This window comes from Misgurnus anguillicaudatus, chromosome 6, assembly GCF_027580225.2.
Source record: "Misgurnus anguillicaudatus chromosome 6, ASM2758022v2, whole genome shotgun sequence".
NCBI classification, from domain to species: Eukaryota; Metazoa; Chordata; class Actinopteri; order Cypriniformes; family Cobitidae; genus Misgurnus; species Misgurnus anguillicaudatus.
In genome coordinates this window covers 17,874,401-17,899,591 of record NC_073342.2, presented here as the reverse complement: position 1 = coordinate 17,899,591, position 25,191 = coordinate 17,874,401, and the positions used below count along the sequence as shown (strand labels likewise).

General features: G+C 37.9%; 1 protein-coding gene across 13 annotated transcripts in view; it reads right to left on the bottom strand.

Moving 5' to 3' along the window:
* ppfibp2b (PPFIA binding protein 2b) overlaps positions 1-25,191 on the bottom strand; it is a 65,859-nt gene that overhangs the window by 9,663 nt on the left and 31,005 nt on the right. For 6 of the 13 annotated variants that reach the window (XM_073868627.1, XM_073868626.1, XM_073868630.1 and 3 more), the window contains 13 exons: positions 20,507-20,644; positions 14,081-14,284; positions 13,504-13,596; positions 7,772-7,883; positions 7,565-7,597; positions 4,604-4,665; positions 4,433-4,508; positions 2,923-3,035; positions 1,871-1,938; positions 1,622-1,696; positions 729-789; positions 471-506; positions 169-310 (listed from right to left, as the gene is read on the bottom strand). In XM_073868627.1, the coding sequence (XP_073724728.1) occupies positions 169-310; positions 471-506; positions 729-789; positions 1,622-1,696; positions 1,871-1,938; positions 2,923-3,035; positions 4,433-4,508; positions 4,604-4,665; positions 7,565-7,597; positions 7,772-7,883; positions 13,504-13,596; positions 14,081-14,284; positions 20,507-20,644 (1,213 nt within the window). The remainder of the gene's footprint in view (positions 1-168; positions 311-470; positions 507-728; positions 790-1,621; positions 1,697-1,870; positions 1,939-2,922; positions 3,036-4,432; positions 4,509-4,603; positions 4,666-7,564; positions 7,598-7,771; positions 7,884-13,503; positions 13,597-14,080; positions 14,285-20,506; positions 20,645-25,191) is intronic. The other 7 variants (XM_073868631.1, XM_073868633.1, XM_073868628.1 and 4 more) reach the window with 7 other exon arrangements.

Here is a 25,191-nt window from a genome sequence, read left to right as displayed (position 1 = left end):
GGTAGTACAAAAGTAGTATGAGTATAGACTGAAAGAGCAAACATGCAAAAAAAAAAAAAAACATGAAAATTCAAGTTACGTAATATTAATAAGGTCACGGAGAAGAAGAAAAGTGAGTTGGTGTTGACTGATACAAAGCATTGTGGGTACTGTGAGATGATTGCCTACTTAAGTTAAATTCACTGTCTTCGCTTTCATCGGGAGACAGCTGCAGCGGAGAAGACGCCTGCAATCTCACGCCGTTCTGCTCCGGACGCCTAAACTTTCCAGGGAGGGTCTGGTATTTGTTGTTTACGGGATGATATCGGTTCTGCGAAGAAAATCAATAATTTAATAGTTAACATTTTTATATTGCTACTATTATTATTTTTGTATTAACTCAAGAGCATAGATATACACGGATGAAGCTTATGTTATGTATTGTGCGTGACTGCTGCAAGTTAATGGTGGTTAATGCTTATTAGTAGTACCTCTAAAACAGCCTGTACTGGTTGCCCCACCACATGCTTAAGAAAAACCAGTAGCACAAAAACACACATATACTCAGTTAGTTAAAGCATATAAGCAGTTTAAATACATGCATAATGTTGTTAATATACAGTAAATGCGGTGAAATTTAGTGAGTGCATAGAAATGGAGACAAAAACTTGAGCACTGAATTTGGTTAATCTGATGAGTTAGTTGAGCATGTTTACAAAGGTAAAAAATGTTTACTGTAGCGTCCATACCATCTGTAAGTTCCCACTTTGAAGCTCTTCCAGGCTGGTGGACAGCATTCGTGTAATTGCCCTAAAAAACCACAACCATGAAAACATAATAAACTTGATTTTGCTTAAAAAAATAAATTAAATGTATGCAATGTTTGCCCGCTTTAGCATATTTTAATAATTTCCCATGTTTTATCACAAAGCCCCATGGGGACCCCATATACTGTATGGCCACGATCGAAAAATGTCCCCTTTAAGAGTGTGTGTGTACAGGAGGGTGTAATTGCAACCTGGAGAATTCCCAAATTGGGCGATTTTTTTTTTCAATCAAGCGATGTTTGCACGCTTGAATATATTTTTATAATTTTTCATCGCAGAGCCAAATAGGGACCCCATATATATGTACTGTTGGGCCACTATTGAAAAACATCCCCTTTTAAAGGCGGGGTGCATGATCTCAGAAAGCAAATGTTGATATTTGAAATCACCTAAACAAACACGCCCCTACCCCAATAGAATCCGGACCTTCTTTTGATAGACCGGCCCCACACATACGCAACCTAGGCAATGATGTCGGTTAGTAGACACACCCCTTACTGCTGATTGACTACAAGTGTGTTTGGTAGTCGGCCCGACTCTCTTTTCCAAAGCGTTTTTCAGATATCGTGCACTCTGCCTTTGAGTGTGTGTGTGTGCAGCCTGGAGAATGCCCAAATTGGGCTATTTCTCCATATGGGAGCGGTACCCCCAAACTCCCCCATTTGGAGGCACCGCCCACTTTGAGAATTCCCATCCATATTTGGATATCCAATCTGTAGTCATATTTACTTGTGTGTGTGGCAATGACATTACAACGACAAGGCTGCTGCAACCTTAGAAAGCCAAACCAACACACAAACACACACTTGACTTGCCATTGTCTGTTGTAAAAATCCAAATCACCATTGGATACCACAGTAGTCTCCATGAAGGGCTGTATATATCGACAGCTGGGCCAGTGAAAGAGAAAATGGCAAAGAAGGAGAGAGACAGATTAGCTCGGGTGAATTCAAAATGGCCATAGATGCCACCTGATCCGACTGCCTTTAGAAACAGGGAATCTCTGGAGACCACCAGACTCTGGTATCATCAGTGTAGTGTTAATAATAAAACCTCTCGCTCACCTGGAGTCCAGCTCTCTCTGTAGAGACGAAGGAGAGACCAGAAGCGGTGACTGTCCTCGTGAAGACACCTGTAAAGATTTTTGGTGATTAAAGGAATAGTCTAGTCATTTTCAACATTAAAACGTGTCACTACCTCAACCAAGAAGAGTTGACACATCCCTCCATCATCTGTGCGCGCGCACGCAAGCGCCGGAGCGCGCCGCGACGCCTCGACAGCACCCAGCCCAGCCCCATTCATTCAACGGCACCATTCAGAGACAAAGCCAGAAGTGACCAAACACATCAACGTTTTTCCTATTTAAGACGAGTAGTTATACGAGCAAGTTTGGTGGTACAAAATAAAATGTAGCGCTTTTCTAAGCGTATTTAAAAGAGGAACTATATTTTATGGCGTAATAGCACTTTTGGGAGTACTTCGACTCGGCGCAGTAACACCCTCCCTCTCCCATTATGAGAGTGAGAAGGGGAGCGAACTTTTCAGGCGAGTCGAAGTACTCCAAAAAGTGCTATTACGCCATAAAATATAGTTCCTCTTTTAAATACGCTTAGAAAAGCGCTACGTTTTATTTTGTACCACCAAACTTGCTTGTATAACTACTCGTCTTAAATAGGAAAAACGTTGATGTGTTTGGTCACTTCTAACTTTATCTCTGTTTGATACCATTGAATGAATGGGGCTAAGCTAAATGCTATCGAAGCGTCGCAGCGCGCTCCAGCGCTTACGTGCACGCACACAGATGATAGAGGGATGTATCAACTCTTCTTAGTTAAGGTAATAACATATTTTAATATTGAAAATGAGTAGACTATTCCTTTAACTTATTATTTTATTTTGATGTAGGCCACATGCATAAACAAAAATTAAATTAAACCAATAATATTGCAACATAGTTTTTACTATATTTATGTTGGGTTTTATCTTTTAAGATTACATAATGGATAAAAAATGCATTGATTTAATGCCCTGCAAGTTGCTTAAAAATAAAAGCATCTGCCAAATGCACAAGACCATAGACGTGGTTTCATGTTGTTATTCAAATCTCTATTAATACCTGCAGATCCGATCTGACAATATCCGAGTATGCTTTATGGCTGAGGGGTCTGACTTTTCGACAGCCACTGAGGTCTTCTTCACTGCTGCCGCTCAAATTTGTATCATTGACGACTGCAAGACAACAAAAACAGACTTAGTCAGTAAAATTGGCCAATGGTTACTGTAACTGTGGGTTCACACCAGACGCGAGTTCAACGATTTGCGCGAGTAGATTACATACAAAGTCAATGCAAAGACGCGTCATCGCGTGGGGCGATGCGAATGATGCGATATGGGCGGCGCGTTTGCCGCGAAAACACACGCTATTCGCCTAATTTTAAAATATTCTACTGAAGCAAAAAAATCGTATGACAAAAAGTTAAAGCAACACTAAAGAGTTTTTTTTACCTTAAAATAACGTTTCCAAAAAAGTTTTAGTCGTTCATCCACTCGAAACAGGGTGAACGGCACTTTCACATTCGCTTCATATCGGCCAAAACCGCACTAAAGAAGTTTCCAACCGTCGGGTCGCGGTCCTGTAGTTTCCAGTGAAAACTACAAAAACTTGCTTTACGGCAGACTTACAATGCGATCAGAGCCAGCTTTTCTGCAGTAGGCTTAATTATTTACGACAGTGGTAATGGACAATTCCGCTTCCAACCTGTAGGGGGAGCAAAGAGCAAAAACTCTTTAGTGTTGCTTTAAATCCAGGGAGTATTCTAGAGCGAGTAACGCGATGCCCCACGTTTGGTGTGTACGTAGCATAACTTTATAAAGTAAGCTATAGGTTTTCTGTATATTCAGACTAGAGGTTTTCAAGAGTCAACTTAGATTTAAAGTAGAATCCAACCCGAAATAAATTTTAATGTGTTTGCCGAACTGACCCGAGAAGACCAGAACTATCCTGTGTGTGCATCAAGTCCTTTTCCAACCCCCCACCCCGTTTGCCAAGAGCGCTTGTGACATTGTGTGGCTGGCAGTAGGTTAATTTTCATTAAGCCAGACCTGTCAATCAATTTTGAATGCAGACTGTAGCACGGAAATACATCACTTCCGGTCAGCATGTCACGCGGTTTAGACGCACAAGTTTATTTTTTATGCATCCAAAGCTCAAATTGGATCCGATAATTACGCACCCGCAGATGGTTGGCATCCCACGCAGCCCATTTATGACTCTCTTTCCAGTTTTTCGGCAGTCATTTGCCATGTACAATGGAAAGATAAAAGTAACCACGCTGATTTTAAATCAGACAAAGATGACCGGCGGCCCGGATAAAAATGATTGTAGTGGTTACCTTGGTGTCATCGTAAGATAAAAAATGAAAATTGAGCAGTGGGCCAAATTGGTTGTGAGGCCACCAAGGTTTCTTTCTGTCTGACTGGTGCATGCTAATGTTACATGTTTTTCTTGGGTCGGGTCACAATTGAAAAGTGATTTGGGTCATTTTGGGTCAGGGGACATTTGGACCCCAAAAGACCAAAGTCAACTGTGATCTGATGTACAACGCACAAATTAGATCCTCACATACCTTGAGAAGGGGTCGAAACACCTTTAATTTGTCTGTATTGGCCTAACAAGGCATTGAGCTCCTCTATGTGGCGATCCTACAGGAACAAAACAGAGGCAGAGTGTCAGTCCATAGCCAATACAAACAACTAAAATGTTCATTTACCCAACTCATGTGAACATACCAATTTACCTTTTCATTATTGGCATCTATCAATGTCTTCATTCCTGTTCTCAGCCTCTGTAATTCTTGATCTGGAACATAAAGACCAAATGTCACTATGCTTCAGTGTAGATACACTTTAGTCCATTTACAAAACACGCAAAGAAAGATGTTATGGTAAACCAGCCCTTCAAAAAACATGCTTGGTCCAAAGCGACCGAAGTTGACTGAGCACAGAAAGATATGTGCAGATATTTCTGATGAAAGGTTTGCTAGGACCATCAGAAGATGAGGTGAAATGCTTGTACATGCTCATCCACCCATGCTCTACAGCCAAGCAATATTTTACTAATGAAAACTGAGAACAGCTGCTTTTAAAACAAACAATCAGATAAATGGCTTTTGATTCCATGACAGTCAAAACTTTTAAACCAATCCTGCAATAAAAACCACACTGACTGGATCATGCTAATGCTAGCTGGTAATGACATTAAAGCAACACTTTGTAATTTTCCATGTAAGACTGGCTTATGGCTCCCCCATGTGGTTGAAAAGCACTATTGTCTTCTGCAAACAGGGGATAGGTGGGGCTGTGTGCTCCTACCCGTACACGAAACTTACAACCGTTTTTATCTACATACACCACAAAGTCCCCATTTTGCGGCGGACAAACTCTTTTATAGAGTGTGCTTTGTCATTATGTTGTCTCAGACGATGACATGTTTGTCCTTTGGCGGCTACTGTAGCTTCACTATGCGTTTCGAAAAGGAGGGTGAACTGTGTACTGAGCTGTTAGTTGCAATTAACAATCTCGCCGCTAAATGCTGCTTAAAAACTACACAGTCGACCTTTAAATTTAGAGCAATTTATTAAAGTTTACAGTTATCGTCCATAATTATTGAATGAAGTTATCGGTTCACTTCATATCTTATGCTGCGTTTAGACCAGCTGCGGTAGAGGCGTCAAGCACGAGTGATTTCAATGTTAAGTCAATGTAAAGATGCGTTGACGCACGTCTGGAGGTCTTGCGGCGCGAATGAGGCGTTTAACGCAGCGCGGTAGACGCAATTCCGCCATGAATGGCGCGAATTGAGCGTTGCCGTGACAAAAGTGCGAATTTTTTGGTGGAAAAACGTGCCGCGTTAACCAATCAGGAGCTTGCTCTAGTAGTGACGTGATTACAGAAAGCGAGCGGAGTCACAGAAGCCCCTCCCATGACGCAAATTTCTGCGTGAATCTCTCGATGACTATAATTCCACGCACAAATGAAGCGAGTACACTCAAAATGTTCAAGCGGCAAACTAGACACGGTAGACGTGAATTTGACGCCTCAAACCCACGGTTTGAACCCACGGTTAGAGACAGATACTTTTCTGTATCATTGGGCAAATTTTTCTCTTCTTCAGCTCCTATTATTAGTGGTGTACCTCAGGGTCTATCTTGGGCCCGCTCTTCTTTAATTTATATATGCGACCAATACAATTTACTTACTTTACTTTACTCAGAGGTGGACACTACTTCAGTACTTTGAGTACATTTTCCAAGCATCTGTGCTTTATCAGAGTGTTTGTCTTGGGAAAAGAATGACTTTACTTAAATAATGTTCACTACATTCTAAAGCATAGAATCATATTGTGTATTCCTTTTATATTGCATATTAAAATTTATTTAATACCTAATTACATTAAAACTGTATACTTTTACTTTCTTGACTTCGACTCGGCGCAGTAACACCCTCCCTCTCCCATTATGAGAGTGAGAAGGGGAGCGGACTTTTCAGGCGAGTCGAAGTACTCCCAAAAGTGCTATTACGCCATAAAATATAGTTCCTCTTTTAAATCCGCTTAGAAAAGCGCTACGTTTTATTTTGTACCACCAAACTTGCTCGTATAACTACTCGTCTGAAATAGGAAAAACGTTGATGTGTTTGGTCACTTCTAACTTTATCTCTAAATGGTACAATTGAATGAATGGGGCTAAGCTAAATGCTATCGAAGCGTCGCAGCGCGCTCCGGCGCTTACGTGCACACACACAGATGATAGAGGGATGTATCAACAATTCTTAGTTAAGGTAATAACTTATTTTAATATTGAAAATGAGTAGACTATTCCTTTAAGTAAAAGTAAAAAAAAAAATACTAGGGGGCGGTTTCCCGGACAGGGATTAGACTAAAACATTTTAAAGAGCTGTCCAAACTGAAAACAACTTGCACTGACATATCTTAAAATACATCAGGGCCCTTTGTTTTTCCTCAAAATGCACACAGATAATGTTTTTAGTAAGGCATATTTGTTAAAACTAGTTATATTTCCTAATTAAACTAAGGCCTAGTCCTGGATTAAGCTAATCCCTGTCCGGGAAACTGCCCCTAGATGTTTAATATACTTAAATATTAAATATAAACCAAAAACTTGAAATTATGAAATGTAGTGTAGTAAAAATTATGATAATATGCTTTGGAATGTATGTTTTCTAAAGAAAAACACTGATAAGATACGAATACATGAAAATTTACTTTTATGTAGAAAGTAAAAATACTTAAGTAGTGTCCGCCTCTGACTTTACTTTACAGTACTTGCATAGCGTGAACAACTTCAAATGCTGCATAACAGTTAGATGCCATGTCAACTATTGAACTGTAATTATCTTACACACAAAGCAGTTTTTGTATTTAAAGTGTACATGAATCGTTGTGTTAACTCTAAATTGATTCATGTCTAAGTCATTGTGAAACTGGTGTTTGTATTAACAGGTTAGAGATCAACTCACAAACCCATGGGAAAACTATGAGCAGTGCTGGAGGGTGCGACGACAAGCATGAATCAGCCACTTAACACCCGCTCACACACAAACACGCACATTTAGCCATTGACAGGATGGGTGCGACAGGCTTGACAGCATGCCAGGGAAAATTAGGCAGATTGACAGAGAGGAACCTGAGGGACAGTCAAAGCTGGGAACAGATCTGAAACGTTGAAACACTGGCTTACGTTTGTCTCTCAGTTTTCTCTTATACACTTCCTCTACAACAGGCAACGTCGACGACCACAGCGATTACCGAAAAGAGCCACATGTTAGTAATCGGTACACTCACCAAAACGTTTCTCATGCAGCTATTGTAGTTTTCATGTTATGCTAAATGTTATGCTATTCTTCGTTCTTCAGTAATCGCCGTGATTTAATCTGCTTAGAGGTACCTCTCTCTGTGATGTCACTGCTGACAGATCCTCTGGTCTGAAGCTGGTTCTGCAAATGCTCGATTTCAGCGTCTTTTGTGACAAGCAGCTGCTGGAGTTTACCGATCTCAACCTGTGAAAAAGAAATACTTCTAAGCACTCTAAAAAATGTGCAAAAAATACAAAAAGTAAAATGGGGGTGATGCAGACCACATTTTGCACAAGATCACAGTCTATTTTTAAAGGGATAGTTCACTTTAAAATGAAAATTCTGTCATCATTTACTCATCCTCATTTTTTAAACCTGTATGAATTTCTTTTTCTGATGAACACAAAAAAAGATATTTTGAGAAATGATGGTAAACACACAGCAGATAGTGACCATTGACTTTCATAGTATGAAAAAAATATTTTGGAAGTATTGTGATTAATGATGAAGAAAATATTTTGATAAATGATGTAAGCACACAGTTGCCAGTACCCATTAAATTCCATAATATTTTTTATTCCTACTATGGAAGTCAAAGGTCACTATCTGCTGTGTGTTTACCATCATTTATCAAAATATATTATTTTGTTTTCATCAGAAAAAAATAAATCATACAGGTTTAGAACAACATGAGGATGAGTAAATAATGACATAATTTTAATTTTTAAGTGAACTATCCCTTTAAAACGGACCTCAAAAAGGATATCACATGAATTCTTGTGGAAGAACACAAGAATCTGACAACGTGAAAAGCACAAAAGATTTAACACGAAAAAGGGACAACTGTCAGTACTAATGTCTACAAAAAGGAGTGCTTTGTTTGCATCCCCATGTTGAACTGTTCAATCGAACAGAGACAACATCTGCTAGAGCAGTGTTTCTCAAACTTTTTCAGCCCAAGGACCACTTTATCTTCCAATTTTTTTCTGAGGACCACCTAACAGAATCTCACTCTAACACTCCCCCAAAAACCAACAAAATAGGAAGGATAAGCTAAGTTTAAGTTTAGTATGCAACTGTTTCAAGTCTGTTTCTAATGTTTTAAACACAAATGCAATGCTATGTTCAGAAATTATTATATTAATTTTATTTCATTTGAAAAAGTAAATGTGAAATGAGTTGCAGCTTAATATGAACAACAAACTGCACATGTGTAGAAAAAAATGGAATTAAACATACTAAAACTGAGGTGGTGGGTATATGAAGTCTATGATTGTAACTATGGTAACAATAAAATACTGGAAGAAATGTTCCCCTTAATGTCCAAAATCACTGAAATTACAGGGATTTAACACATGAACAAAAACTAGTACATTACAAAACTAATAGATCTGTGGATCTGTGGATTTTAGCTTTCAGTTGATGCTTGATCTTTTATTTTGACTCCTCTTTGGTTTAGCCAACCGATCCATTTTTATGTTATTAAAACAGAAAGGCAAGAACTGATATCACAGTTTCGCAAGTGCATTAAAAATCTACTTAAATAAGTGACATTGTATGAACCAGGGGTTCTCAAAGTTTACATTCAAAGGTCCAAATCTGAATTCTCATCATTTACATAGGTCCGGAAAAACTTTATGTAAATCATTTGTTTATATAACAAATCAACACAAATAGTCTGGGAAAAACATAAGTGTATTTTGCATTGAAACTAAAAATATTTTTTTAAACATAAACACAAGAAATAATGCTTACTATGCTTCTCAATGTCTCAATGAATTACGGTGAAATGACGCTACATCCATAAGCCAGGGGGCGCTCTCGTGCAGAAACTCAATATGCGCTGCAAACGAAGAACCAGACACACGCAGCTCCAGGAAATGTCTTAAGGATATATTATATTGCTGTTCTTCAAACGGTTTCAGGTATTTTCATGATAATAAAGAATATGTATAGTGATTATGTTTGACGAGTGTTGCTTTTTCAAATGCATGTTTTAAACGACTCAAACCAACAGTGATTTCAGATTGATATGGACTTACTGATCAAAAGCCGTAGTGCATGAAGTAGCTATGCATAATATCTGGGTGTGATGGCTACAGCGTCACACAGGAAATTTTTAAATAACTCGTTTTATTTTCGGACCAGGAATACTCTTAAAGTAGCAAATGCACACATTTAGCAATCACATAGAAATTAATGCACTTGTAATATGAAGTGGACGAAGGTCCGGATCCGGACCGCAGTTCGGACTTTGAGAACCCCTGGTATAAACACTTGCCTAGTTTAGGTCATCTTTTGGCGGACCACTGGTGGGGTTTGGCGGACCACCAGTGGTCCGCGGACCACACTTTGAGAATTACTGTGCTAGAGGATGATGATGATGTCAATTCATATAATAATAATAGGTGAACACCCAAAACTCAATGAACACAACCGAAAACAGATGTTTTAGTTTTCTCTACTTTGCTTCATCTCAAATTGTTGTTTAGCAAATTGCAGGTGGGTCATCATTTGCTACTTTCTGAAAAACACTGGAGAGCAATCATGAGCTGTCTCAGGAGATCAGCATCAAACAGGATAACACAAAACGAGGGTTGAAAAACATGAGACAAAGTAAAAAGGCTTAAAAAACACGAGGCACAACAAGGAAAACCACTATGTTGGGGTGTATATGGCAGCTCAGACAGGCAAAACTTGGATGAAAACACAGATTATGATATCAGCCCTGTCCCAAATTATGTATTTAATGTTAACTTGGAGGCCTTCCATTTCCTTTTTTAAGCCTGCACTGATGCACATGTATGCATTTGGCAGACTTTCTCATACAAAGCAAAATACTATTAAAGGTATGTTTTATCAGTCTGATCGATAAAAATGTAACCCTTGACTTATGGCATTGCTTGCATTATGTTATATCAGTTAAACTATGCAATCTCCGAAAAAAAGGTCCTAATATGTACCATTTAGGTAGAGATATGTATATATCTGGTACCAATACTGTATGTACCTTTGAGGTACTAATATGCACTTTTTATGTACACTAGTAACAGCTTTTGTACCTTCTAAAAGTCTAGAAACAAAAGTGCTTAAAAGAGATTTGGGACAGAGCCACCAAAGCCCTCTACTGTATGTGTCACACCAGACAAGAAAGATGACGACGGATTGGTAAATGGGGCGGGGTTAAGCACCTGAGCTGTTCGACAGCGCCCCTCCCAGTGCTGCCGTTCTACCTGAGTGTGCTCGACCGTGAGCTTCAGGGTAGAAAGCTTGGTCATGAGCGACTGGTAACATACATGAAGGGAATAGGTGATAGAGAGCTAGAGGAAAAGAAAGCCAGAGGGACTTTTATTACGCAGAGAGATTAAGAGTTTGTGAGAGTACACCCTTAAATATAAAGGCGATGCCATAGAAGAAACATTTGTGCAGTCAGTGATTTAAAAAGGATAGCATCAAAGCAAGAAGCTCCTTTGATAAGAGTTTAGTCTTAAAGCAACATTTCACCCAAAAATGAAAACTCATCATTAACAGGCTGTAAAATTCTGTATTTCGCATTTTGTGGAAGAAAGTCATATGGGTTTTAATAGGTAAATATGACAACATTTTAATTTTGGGGTGAACTATGTCTTTAAAGGTGCAATGTGGGACTGTTGAGTCTGTGAATTGCAACCAATGGCTCAGTCCACAGCTCACCCCTCACTTTCAAAACACATAGTGAAGCTACGGTAGGCATCACAGGACAAACACGTCATCATCTGAGACAATGTAGTGACAAAATGCACTCTTTAGAGTAGTTTGTCCGGGCTACTGTAGAAACATGGCAGTGCAAAATGTCGACTTTTGTGTAAGGGAACCGCGGTGTATGTAGATAATGCGGCTCATACTAAGGTAATAAACACAATGCAGTTCATTTTGTAAGGTCTTTATACACCACTGATAATATGGTGGTGTACAGGTGCTGGTCATATAATTAGAATATCATCAAAAAGTTTCTTTATTTCACTAATTCCATTCAAAAAGTGAGACTTGCATATTATATCCATTCATTATACACAGACTGATATATGTTTATAACTTTAATTTTGCAAAATTTTTGCTACCACATCTTTTCCTTCCCTTCGCCTTTCTATTAATGTGCTTGGAAACAGAGCTCTGTGAACAGCCAGCCTCTTTTGCAATGACCTTTTGTGTCTTGCCCTCCTTGTGCAAGGTGTCAATGGTCGTCTTTTGGACAACTGTCAAGTCAGCAGTCTTCCTCATGATGGTGTAGCTTACAGTACTAGACTGAGGCTATGTTTACTTTTGCTACGTTTACGCCTTTCATTTACACTACACCGCTGTTTTCGACCCTCATAAACGGATTCGTTCGCATTCGTTTTAGTTTGAGAACTCAGATGTTGCGCTGCAGTGTAAATGAACGTAGACGGAGTCTTATGTAAAAGAACGATGTTAACGTGACAGCGCATCATTTTCAAAGTAAAAAATATTTTTTTTCAGGCAAATGGAGGTTTGTAACGGAGGTTTGCCAAAAAAAGTAAACATCTACCAACCAGCTATTATAATATAAACGCTATTTCAGATTGTTTTAACATGTATCCTTATAGATAATGTCTGTTTTATATTTATGTTTGAGTATTGTTGGGTTTGAATATTGTTGTAATGTTGTTTATGTTTTGTTTAAATTTTTATTACGAAAGACTGTAATTTTAAACGCCATATAGGGCGTTGTAAAGGCCAATATGAAGGGAGAATTGTAATGGGTCAGACATTATTTTCGAGTTTAATTTAAGTTTTGTTTGCTACTTTAAAATCTATTTCGTTTCATATAATTTGTCTCTTAATTTTAATCGATGTTTTGTGAATATAAATTAAAAACAATAAAATCAATGTCATATTAATATTTAATGCTCGTTTAGCCGATTGCGCTTTTTGCTATTTCTGTGTTGCAAGCGGAGGACGTGCACGAACCTCGCATACTTTTAAAAATTAACGTCATATTCATTTTTATTAACTAATTACACACTGAACAGCGACAGGTAAGGGAAGATAAGTTATTTGGCGTTTACCTCTTATTATGTTTGATTGAAGTTGCATTTGCTGAAATTTATTTTGCTTCAAGTTCGCTACTGTTTAGTACTGTTCACTTGAATGCTTCCTTTTTAAATCAAAAACACCTTTCTTTGGTTTATAACATCAACATTAACCTATTAATCATATTAATATGTTGTGGGGGAGCTAGAACAATATAAGACTTTCCCAAACACATTTTTATAGGTTCAAAAATAGTGTCTGTTGTAGTTGCCGGCAAAAGATCCAGGTATGACATTTTGTCAATATCGCACACCCCTAGGCTGCATAAAGGCGCAAAGGTAAGCTATTATTAGAGTAATAAGTTATTTTACACTTTTATGCGCATGCCCAGTTACGTGATTTGTCATGTTTCATGCGTTTATGGTCGTGTATAGTGTGGATGAAGATTTTTTTTTAAATGCCAGTATAAACGAGGATCGTTTTCATTTTAAAATGCCGTTTTAAAACGCAAATGCTCTAATGTAAACAGGGCCTGAGAAGCCATTTAAAGGCCTTTGCAGATGTTTTGAGTTAATTAGCTGATTAGATTGTGGCACCAGGTGTCAACTTTTTGATGATATTCTATATGACAAGCACCTGTATATTATATTGCATTTCTGTCAAGAGATCTTTCTAAAAGTTACACACTGCACCTTTAAAGCCAATGCGGCAGGACTGTTAGTACATGTTAAGGTAAAAAAACAGCACAATATATTATAAAACATTCGAAAAAGGCATATAAAACATACAATACCTTTGTGGCTTTGAGTTTCCTTTCATATTGCGATTTCTCTCCTTCTAGTTCATCAACTTTGGTCTTAAGAAGGCGGAGCTCTTGCAGCAAAGCCTAATGAAGACACAATCACACAGAAGAAGAGTTAAACCTTCAGCATCCCTCCATGCTGGCAATACTGTAGCTTTAACCAATACATTCTTCATGTTCACCACATAAGCATGAAACCCTGAGGTCATTCAGTTCCCACACACCGTGCAGTTAAAACACGCAAAAAGGTTCCTGTAAAACCTTACTGGCTCTTCAAAAAGTGACAGAAGGAATCAGGGAAGAAACCACTAAGGGTCACCACTAAGCCCACAACCTTCATGAAACTCTCCAGAACTACCTTAAATCATGCAGATACACACCCCAAACAAGTTAGAACATTATGTCAAAAACACCAGCGGCCATGAGATTCCCACATACTGGATTCACTGCAGGAAAAGACAGTTAGTAATTCCCACATGTTAGGGGGAAATGGTTATGTTTTAGGATGGAGCAAATACAAAAAGAGGGGGTTTGAAGTATGTCCACCACGTAAGGAGGATCTGCCTACATTCTCTCCTCCGACTCTACATCGACAGCTGCATTCCTCGGCGTCCGAGGCACCAAGGCCCACGTCGGGACTCTGGTCGTGAGCCTCGCGTGCCACGCCGTCCCCCCGGCTCTCGAGGGCCCGCTGTTCCTGAATGCGAGTGCTGATTTCCTCCTGGAATTTACACATCTGCTCCTGCAGTTCACTTATTAGGTTAACCACAGTCTGAGAGAGCAGAAGACAATGAAGACAGACAGACAAGAAGAAAATGAAACAAAATGGATCTTATTATAAAGTTTTTGTATTTAGTCATAGTTTTAGTATTTACATACCCTCACCTGGGTATAGGGATACATTTTTAAGTTTTAAACACATTTCTCTATAATATCTTTTTCTCCAGAGAAACAAACTCAGGAAATCTCATTTTTGGCGTCTCATTTGTTAAAGATAAATCTCAAAGGTCCCCTGGTGTAAATGTCAAAGGTGGTGAAGCACACCGAGTGTTAATGTTTAATTTACTATTTACTATTAACACCGTAACCCAGAGGAAGTTTTGCATCTCCGCTGATGACGCTAAAGCTGATGATAACACAGGCGTGCCGAGCTTATATTTAGCTCTATGCGTTGAGCTTTGTGAGTGAGGCATCTGCGGGGAAAGTGTTTGCGGCTGTGGTATGTTTAAAGTGAATTTCTGTCGTTCCGTCATTCTGAACGGAGCCGTGCAGCTGTCACCTTTGAGACCAGTGTTTGTTGATGCAACAAATGCAAGGACGGCTCGGTTACCACGGCACAGGGATCGTGTGGTGTGAGGACACTAGATGCAACAAGACGGCAAAGCGAGAACTTTGCATCAGTACTCTAAACTACAAATAACCCATAAACAATGATTGGCGTCTATAACATTTCAACGTTAAAGGAAAACACCACCATTTTTCAATATTTTACATTCCTATCTTTTTTCAATGCGTGCACCCAATCCCTGTTCAGCGCGTCGCGAATGTGCCAGCATTCAGCCCAGCCCCATAAAACGTTGTGATTTAAAAAAAACTGATACAAAATGAGAACTATATTAAATGGCGGAAGAGCACTTAGTTTGCAGCACCTCGAAGCCATACAATATAGTTTTCATTTTTATCCGCTTAAAAAATCGCCATGTGTTATTTTGTGTCACCATACTTACTCGTGTAACTACTCATGTAACAGTCTTTAAATAGGGAAAACATGGAAGTGTTTGGTGGCTTCTAAATTCATCCCTGTTTGGAGCCTAAGGAATGAATGGGGCTAGGCTAAATGCCAACACATTCACGGCGCGCTCCACAAAGACCAAGTGCACGCACTAAAAAGGTATGCGTGTATTAATTTGTCTAAGTTGAGGTAAGAACATAGTAAAATATTGAAAAACTGTGCTGTTTTCCTTTAAGGTCAACCAATCCCCAAACACAGATACTCGCTATTTAAAATATTTGCACGATCCAATCAGTTTTCAATGGACGAAATCAAGTCCCACCCCACCTTTTTTCTCATTTCAGAAACCGTTTCATTCGGATATACGTCACTATAGGGAAAATAAGATAATCGCTACTTCGGTTTCATGCCAATTTTTTTTACCAAAGTAACGATTATCTTCAGAATTCATGTATTAACCCACTGAAGTCACTTGGATTACTTTAATGATGGATGGATGAGCATCACCATGTTAAGCCCCATACAAGAAGATAACAGGCCAGCATTTTTATGAAGTAATTTGTATTCGATTGAAGAAAGGAATGCTTAACAATTAATCACAATTAATCCATAGCAGAATAAAAGATCCTGTCCACATCATACATGTGTGTGAACCGTGCACAACAACCCTGTACAGATAAATGCACACACATGCATGTATATATTTAAGAAATGTTTACGTGTGTATATACATTTTTGTATATGTATGTATAATTTATATAATGTATAAATACTTAATATATAAATATACATTTTTCATACAATTATACATGCATGTGTGCATATTTATTTATACATAACCATTATACACAGTTCACACACACACATGATGCAAACAAAAACCCCCACTCTGCTATAGATTAATTACGATTAATCCCTAATCTGAAATGGCAAAAAAGTAAGTAAATTATGAAAGGATTTTTATATTTTGGAGATCTATTGCTTTAAGGGTCACAATGGATGAATAGTCCATAATAAGTAAGTCCATTATTAAAGTTCACTACTGTAATTTATTTACAGTTTATTTTTTTCCTTATATCTTTTTAGTTAATTTATAAAGTATGCACTTTCGCTCATTGATACAAAATAAAAATTAAACACAAAAAATAAAAATAGGGTCTAGTGTAATTTCTAAAGGTGAATGACAACCATTTCAGATTTGTGCTAAAAAACGTTTGCGTGTGCATGTGGCTGAACGCTCATCAGCAATTCTGCTGTTTGTCGTTTCACCTTCGTCAAACTGTCCATCACCGCCTCCCATTCTCCCCCTCATGTTATTGCGTCTCTGCAGATTAACATCTTCCCTTATCACAGAATTGCCTTTTTGACACAGGGAGCTTACGCGAGACATCGGAGTGCGTAAGCATAATTTGCTGTGTGCGCAAATACATCTGTAAATCACGTTTGTTTAAACACACTGTCTGTAGTGAAAGGGCTGAGTCTGTGTGATAGCCCAGTATGAATAAAAGACGAAGACGACCGAGCATCTACTGGCTCACAGACGAATTTCCTGTAGTTTTGTTAACTTGAAACACAACGTAGATCCACCGAGTATGTGCGGGATATGATGAACTTCCAAGACTTTAAGATTTTAATTATTTCAATGACTCTCTGTTTAACCCTCTGGGGTCCGACCATTTTGGGACACTGTCAGAGGTTCTGACATGCTCTTACATTTGGTCTTTTTTCAGTTGCTTTAAAACATAATAATGGCAAGTGTCTCATACCACTGTGTTCAGCACAAACTGGGCTAAAATATTATATGAGCTACATGTATGTACATGTTTGTATTTTTGAGAGAAAAAGGTTTATGCGTGGTTTTTAAAAAAGCTAAAATTTTAAGTCACTGATATAAGTCCACAAAACCCATACTAAACATGTTTTAACAAGACTTTCCTAAACAGAATCTAGTAGTCTAGAGTTTTTTCTTTAAAATGATGTGAAAATCATCCTGCCTACTAATTCACATAAACCAGTATATTGATTTAGAAATTGTAAGACACTTTTTGTTTAGAGGGGCCGTATGCGAGAAGGATTGATTGACAGCTAGCAAACAAAGGCTCGCATAATGAGCTGCATAATGATCTGCATAATGAGGGAGGAGGGAACTACAGTAAAGAATGTGAGGACAAATGAACATGTTTGTTTGAGGTTTATTAAGAAGTTAACAATATAATCAAAATAGAAATGAAGGTCAGTAGGACCCTATTCAAAAACTTAACTTTTATAAGAAACTGATAAACAACAGAGCTGTAAACTTCATGTGGCTCATGTTACCATACAACTTTATGTCCAAAGAGTGTTAATATGTTTTTCCACTTCATAGTTTACTGATGAGAGGGATGCAGACCTGTAAGAGAGTTATGAACAGCTGTTAGCATAAATTGTCCACAGAAATACCCCTACATACATAACTGATGGGTAAATGATAGCACTTGTAACGGTGGTCGCCTAAACTCAATATACTCAATATACTGTATAAAAAAAAAACTTGGCCTGGGCGGGTTTCGAACCCGGGTCTACCACGTGGCGGCCTAACGCACTACCACTGCGCCACCATTTGGTCACGTGATTGATGTCTCTCACACACCTAGGTAGACTTGCCAAGGTAAATTTATAATAAAAAAAAAAATGCGAGTCTCCGTGTAAACAACGCGGAGCTCATAATAAAACGGTGTCGCGTGTAAAGCGCAATGTATGGAATGCGTTGCATGTAAACAATATCATATTACAGCAGACCCCCCCCAGTGCAGCATTACTCAAAGTTGCCATGAAGGATACGAAAGTGTCTACTGTACAGCATGTAACAATGAAATCCGCCATTACTGTACGTGATCACGCGTACTCGTTTGTAAATAAGCATGTAAACATGGAATCTTACAGCACACACTTAAAAGACACAGCAGTGCAGCATTACTCAAAGTTGCCATGAAGGATACGAAAGTGAATAACTGTGTCTAACACTGTACAGCAAACAATGAAATCCGCCATTACGTGATCACGCGTAAGTTACTCGTTTGTAAACAATGCGAACGTTTTTCAATCCGAAGCGTGCAGTCTGTTGAGGTTGCTTTATGTAGGCTGAACTGCACAAGCCATAACATATTACATGATAGTGAATATAAATGAAGACAAATGACTTACTGTTTCTTCAGGAATATATCCGCCTCCATTGCGCCTTCCATTGTTCTTCTTCTTAGGTAACGTTAAAGATAAACGCTTCTCTTCCTCAATGTCCAGACATAAATGAAGATATTCCTCACGTGTGTGTATAAAGTTTATAATCCAAACATGCGCTAAAGTCTTTAAATCTTATCAAACATTACGCTTTGCTGGTTTGAACAGCTCGTCTCTTCATTACCATGTCAACAGCGTGTGGGCGTGACCGCATTATAGATAATGAGCTCAGCCAGGAAAAACGGTACACTCTTTACTTCAATGCAGATTATATAAACAGGAAATATTTGTTTTTGATAATAATTAGCTTGTTTAAAAGTAGACATTTCAGGCTTTCTTTGGATATGTGTATTATGTTTGTGTGAAGAGTATTCGCGGAGTTTCAACTAATTTTTGTAACGTGATTTGAGAGACAGCTGGCGGAGACAGAAATGTCTGAATGAGCACCCTGTTTATTTTCTTTATTTGACAAAAACACAAAGATCTGTTGTTATTGTGAATGTACACTAATTAAAGAGGAACCTTCAGAGTTTCAAATGATGTCAAACACGCAAGTGTTTGATTATTAATGATGGAGTATTTTAAGTTGATTCTGCTATGATAAGGAGAAAACACGTCAAAACGCGTCCCCGCGTTTTTGGACCCCTGGGGGTTAAAGCCTCTCCAAGGGCAAAGTATACATTTTATCAGTATGCGTGTTCCCTGGGATTCAAACCCATGACCTTTGCTCTGCTAGCGTAACGCTCCACTAGAAACATTTTCCATGACAGTTTGGGAAAAATCCATTAAAAAGGCAACCATCCCATTTTTAGCTTGTGTAAGCCATACATTTAGCTTAGGACAGATGCATCTGTAAAGTTTTATGGTGTTTATCTAAAGTCTCCACACAGTGTGCTGTAGGGGACTAAAGGCCCTCTGGGAACCTGATAAGTAATTAGGTGTTAAGAAGCGATAAAACTTCAGGATCTACGTTAGACACACACCACAACACAAACATTGCCATGACTTCCTAGTCCTCACATACTGTTTCCATTAGTCAAATGTAAACATAAGATGAAATTTTAGATAAAATAACTATGTTGTACTTAGATGTACCTACATCATCGCAACATAACGTACTTCAAATATCCCAAATAAGTCAGATCTACTGTGTGCGGTCATATTAATACTGTATATCTTTTAAGGTATCAAAAGGTACCCAAAACAATTCTCAGACTCCAAATTCATTCCAAGTAAACAATTTGATTACACTAAAGATGTGACCCCCCCCACAAAAAAGGTTAGCAGATTCTTTGTAAGAGCAGCAGGGAGAAACATGTTAAAGGTGCAGTGTGTAAATTTTAGCGGCATCTAGTGGTGAGGTTGCGAATTGCAACCAACGACTCAGTCCACTGCTCACCCCTCGCTTTTGAAGGGCATAGAGAAACTATGGTAGCCACCACCGGAAAAACATGTCATCAACGGAGACAACTTAGTAAAAAAAGTTTGTCCATTAAGGGCTTTTGTAGAAACATGGCGGCACAAAATAGCGACTTCCATGTAAGGGGACCCTCGGTTTACGTAGAAAAAACGTCTCATTCTAAGGTAATAAAAACATAAGGGTTTATTATAAAAAGGTCTTTATACACCCCTGATAATATTGTTTTGTATATTATTTTGCATTTCTGTCAAGAGATCCTTTTAAAAAATACACACTGCACCTTTAAATTAAAATGCAACTAACAATTATCAATAATATTAAAACGTCCTGTGCTTGATTTCAAAATTAAAGCGAAAGACTAAAATATAATAAGCTCAGTTGCTGCTTCATGTCCAAAGTAATTCCTGGTGCAAACTCGCATTTCACATGAAAATATTAAGCAGTATTATAATATAGGTGGACAACGTAAAACAATGCATTGAAGACAATTAACAGTTGTAAGGCAGACCCTAAAAGGAGAGGAAATAATCTGCCCATGTCGCCTATGACCAAAGGATTAAACTTTTATCAATGAAAACTAAACTAAAATAGCATTGTATTGTTCTTGTAAGAGCATGATACTGTACCTCAGCTTTATGATGTCTGTCCTCTTCATCGATGTGGTTGTGTGTCTCCTCCATACCGACCAGCTTGAGTTTTAAACAGGAAACTTCATCCATCAGTTCTAGTTTCTGCGTCTCCAGTGAAGTTCGGCTGAGGAGCTCCTAAACCACATGGACACGTTAGGAAACACATGGTTAGATGTAAAAACACACACACAGGTACACGCGAGTTGTACTGTAGGCTGTCACACACACACGGATGGCTTCTCGTCGCCCTACTGGGCAAGATTTCCAATGATATGGTTAGCCAAAAGCTAAGCGCTGCTAAATATACTTGTCCGATGAGCTCTATTTTTACTTCCTCTGCCTCTTCAGTGTGTGTGTGTGTGTGTGTGTGTGTGTGTGTGTCAGTGTGGGGCGAAAGGCCAGAAGAGGGAAACTTCATTTCTCAACATTCCTGATACTGAGGGCTAAATTCAGCAGGGCTCTCTGAGACTCTTTGGTAACCAGTGTTTAAAATTTCAAGGTCATAGGTGGGTGCATTATTAGTTAAACAATAGTTTATTGTTAAAGTCAGTATAGCTTTATTGTTATTTCAACCATATAAAGCTTGTACACTGTGAAATAAAACATTTATCTAGAACCAAGGTGCTATGCAAGACACACTTAACTGTACATGATTCAATTAATCTTAGACTAAAAAAATGAAAAGTTGAATAAGAACATTAATCAATTGAGAACTAAACGTTATTGTGGTTATATTATGGTATAAAGTGGTAAATAGATTTGATATATACTGTACCTTGGTACTGAATAATAATAATATTTATATGCCACTGCATGATAACAGCACATAATAAACTAGGGCTGTGTATCGGCAAGAATCTCGCTGTACGATACATATCACAATACATGGCTTGCGGTGCAATGTGCTGCGGTACATTACGATATATTGCGCTGTATTTGGATGTTTCCTGTTTTTAAAAAATAATAGGTTTTCATTTTAAGATAGCTGTCATTGAGAACACACCAACATATGCGAACAGTGATGCACCGATGTATCAGCTGCCGATATGTATCGGCAGATTTTTTATTAATTTTAAACCATTGGCATATCGGCAATAGCGCGAGAAAGGCCGATATTGATTGTTTATTAATTAACTGCATGTAGGCAATAAGTTGCATGTTTGTTGCATAATCCAACATTTAAAAAAAAAAATTATCAAAATAATTAAATACTTTCCTAAACAAAATAAAATCTGTACAAATTATAGTTTGTCAGATGTGCAATGGGGATTTATTTTTTTTAAATTACGTAGTTAATCACGTGAGAGATTACTCATTCACGTGAGCCATGCGGGCAGAGTAAGAGTATTTCAAAAAATTAAAATCTTGGAAAAAGACCAAAAATCGCTAAAATTGTATCTTACTTTGTGCCTCTCTTATTATGTTGGTCAGTTGAATGTTAAATTACGGAGCCCCTAAGAGGACATGAGCAAAAATTAAATAAAGTTTAGTTTCGCTTTCGCGTACGCACGCAAAACTTTTGCGTGGTCACCTGAAACTACTGCATTTAGTTTTCCGTGCTCACATGAAATTTTTTTTACGTTTATTTTCGCGTGCTCACGTGAAACTATCGCGTGCGCACCCGAAAGTTTCACGTGCACACGCGATAGTTTCACATGAGCACGCGAAAATAAACGTAAAAAAAATTCTGCACATTAAGGTTTCGTGTGAGCACATGAAAGTTTCACGTGAGCACATGAAACGAAACTTTACTTTTTTTTACTCCAATGTCACCTTAGGGGCTCGGTACAAAATAGTTAAATGTGTTTAATATTGGTATCGGAATCGGCTAATAGTTGTCTGTTTAAATCAGTATCCTCTCACCCCCTAAAAAAATCATATCGGTAAATCCCTATTTGCAAACCTAAGTTCAGAGACATGATGAATTTTATTTATCTAGTGGTCGGAATCCAAACAAAACAACTGCCATGAATCTTATTGCAATGAAATTTTTTTTAAAAGATGTTGCTTTTTTTATATAGAATTAACAAACAAAATATCACAATACTCATATGTATCAATATTTTCTTAAACCACTACAAAAAAAAAACATGTTATTATTACATGATCCCATTGCATTACCATAAAAGTCACTTGTAAGTGATCAATAAAACCAGGAGAAAAGCCGATTGAGCAGCAAATAATCACATGTAATTTAGCATTTGGCAGATGATATCAAAGTACATTTTATCGGTATGTGTTTCCTCAAATTCAAACCCAAAACCTTTATGTTGCTAATGCAATGCTCTACCTGTTAAGCCAAAGGAACACATCTCATTGGTCAGTCAGTTTTTGGAAAACACCGTTGCAGTGGCAATTCCAGTTAAACAGACTTCCCCCTTTAAAGACACTAAAGATTTTAACACCGCCCTCCTCCTTCCTATTCCACAGCACAACTTCTCCTATTTAGTTTCTAAACACAAAAAGCTCCATCAAAAATATCAGAAAGCTTAGGCTTTGAATCTATTGTACAGTGTATGCTTAATCTCAACAGTGTGTACACCGAATTCAGTCACAGACATGCACTAAAAGTAAAACTCGCAAAAATCTCTAGTAAAATCAAGATTCCTTGCATTAGCACCGCAAAGGTTGTGGGTTTGATTCTCAGGGAATATACAGCTTGAATGCACTGTAAGTCGCTTTTAATAAAAGCGCCTGCCAAATGCATACAGTAATTGTAAATGTCCACTTTAACAGCTTCACAGATGTTGGCAGCACATTTAGACCTTGCAAAAGCCTCCAAAATCCAGGTTTTCTAGTTAACCTATTTCAAGGGCCAACAAAGATCAAGAATAGTTAAAAAGACTGCTGTGTCTAAACTGTGGGTTTACTTGCCCCATCAAGCAGGACAAACATAAGGGCTTCTTCTGTCTCTCTATCTCTCCATCTCTGGCATTTCATGCTGATATGATTGTTGGCATAGCCGACAGTGAAAGAATCCTGAACATTCATCCAGTAAAAGCAGCTTTGAATAGTGAGAAATTCTCATAAATATAACACTAATTGGTATAAAGTGGCACATTGTAACTAGACGTATGTCATATTATACTGTACATACTTAATTATGAGATAATACATTAACATATATGGTAAAACTTTACAATAAGGGTGTATTTGTTAACTTTAGTAAATGCATTAGCTAACATGAACTAGCAATATAGTTTTTCAGCATTTAATTATCTTTTTTAATGTGAGTAAATGCCAACACAGTTGTTTATATTAGTTCACGGTGCATTAACTAATGTTAACTTTTATTTTTAAAATGTATTGAAATTTTGAAAGTAACATAAACTAAAATTAACAAATGCTGTAGAAGTATTGTTCATTGTCAAGGAGATCGCACACCGGCTGCGCAGCTCAGTGTCCCGCCGCGTCGAGTCGCTTCTAGGACAACTCGGAGGTATCGTAAACCAGAAGTGCACATTAAATAGCGCGAGCTTCGTCAGATAGTGACTACTTCAAAATGTAAAATATACATAAGCAGCCAACGTTAATTGTTAATGATTTGGGACAAATATGATGTTACTGGCGGCGGTGTGCGTATAGTCACAGAAAACAATGTGTTCGATTTTTTCAGAACGGCGCGGCGCTAAGCTGCGTGGCCGGTGTGCGACCCCCTTTAGTTTATGTTAGCTAATGCATTAAAGGTAGGGATGCACGAAATATCGGGCAACATATCGTTATCGGCCGATAACTGCTTATTTTCAATATTATCGGTTATCGATCTGATAGCAAAATTAGGCCAATAAATAAAAACCGATAAATTATGGATTATTTTGGTTTGTTGAACCACTTCACTTGCTCATTGCTGGCCATGTAGAGTTTTGATTGGTGCTTTCTGTGACATAGCACAAAGATGACACGTGTTGTGGGTTTAAGAAGAGTATGCTAGTCTAGCGCAAAGACAAGATGTCCGCGGTCTGGGAGTTTTTCATTGTGAAAATAATATGAATATTTATCGGCCTATATATATATATCGGTTATCGGCCCCCAAATATAAAGAGTTATCGGTTATCGGTCAAAATTTCCATATCAGTGCATCCCTAATTAAAGTTAAATAAAACCTTATTATAGAGTGTTAGCAAGTTGAAATTATTTCAAATTAATAACATTATTAATGGTGATAATAACAACAATGATAATAATACCATCATTCATGTTATTCCTTTTTTGTTTTAATAAAATTGTATTGTTAAATTAAATTAAAATAAAAACGTATAGTTTTAATAAAATGCCATAAATAACTATTAAATAGCTATACTTCAAAAAGTGTGTCTGAAGTGTAAAGAAAGTTTTCAAATTGTTAATCATTGAACCTTTTGTAAACATAACCCGCCTACAAAGTTCAGTCTGAGTAAGTTTATGGATTTGTTTTCAACAAAACATTAGGGAAACCCGCAAATAAGTATCAATTACTGTGGTTCTTTTGGCATTGCTGAAGGAACATAGCCGTTTCGAACACATAAATAAAACTAAACAGTTCCTCTATATGCAAATCAAAGCAACAGCTGCCAGCGGACTGTGGCTAAATATATAGACGCTATAAGCGTGGCCACAGACCCACAAGTTTAACCCAGTTACTTATATAGCAAACAATACAACAAAACACCCATATTTATCACATTTACAATGAAATTCAAAGC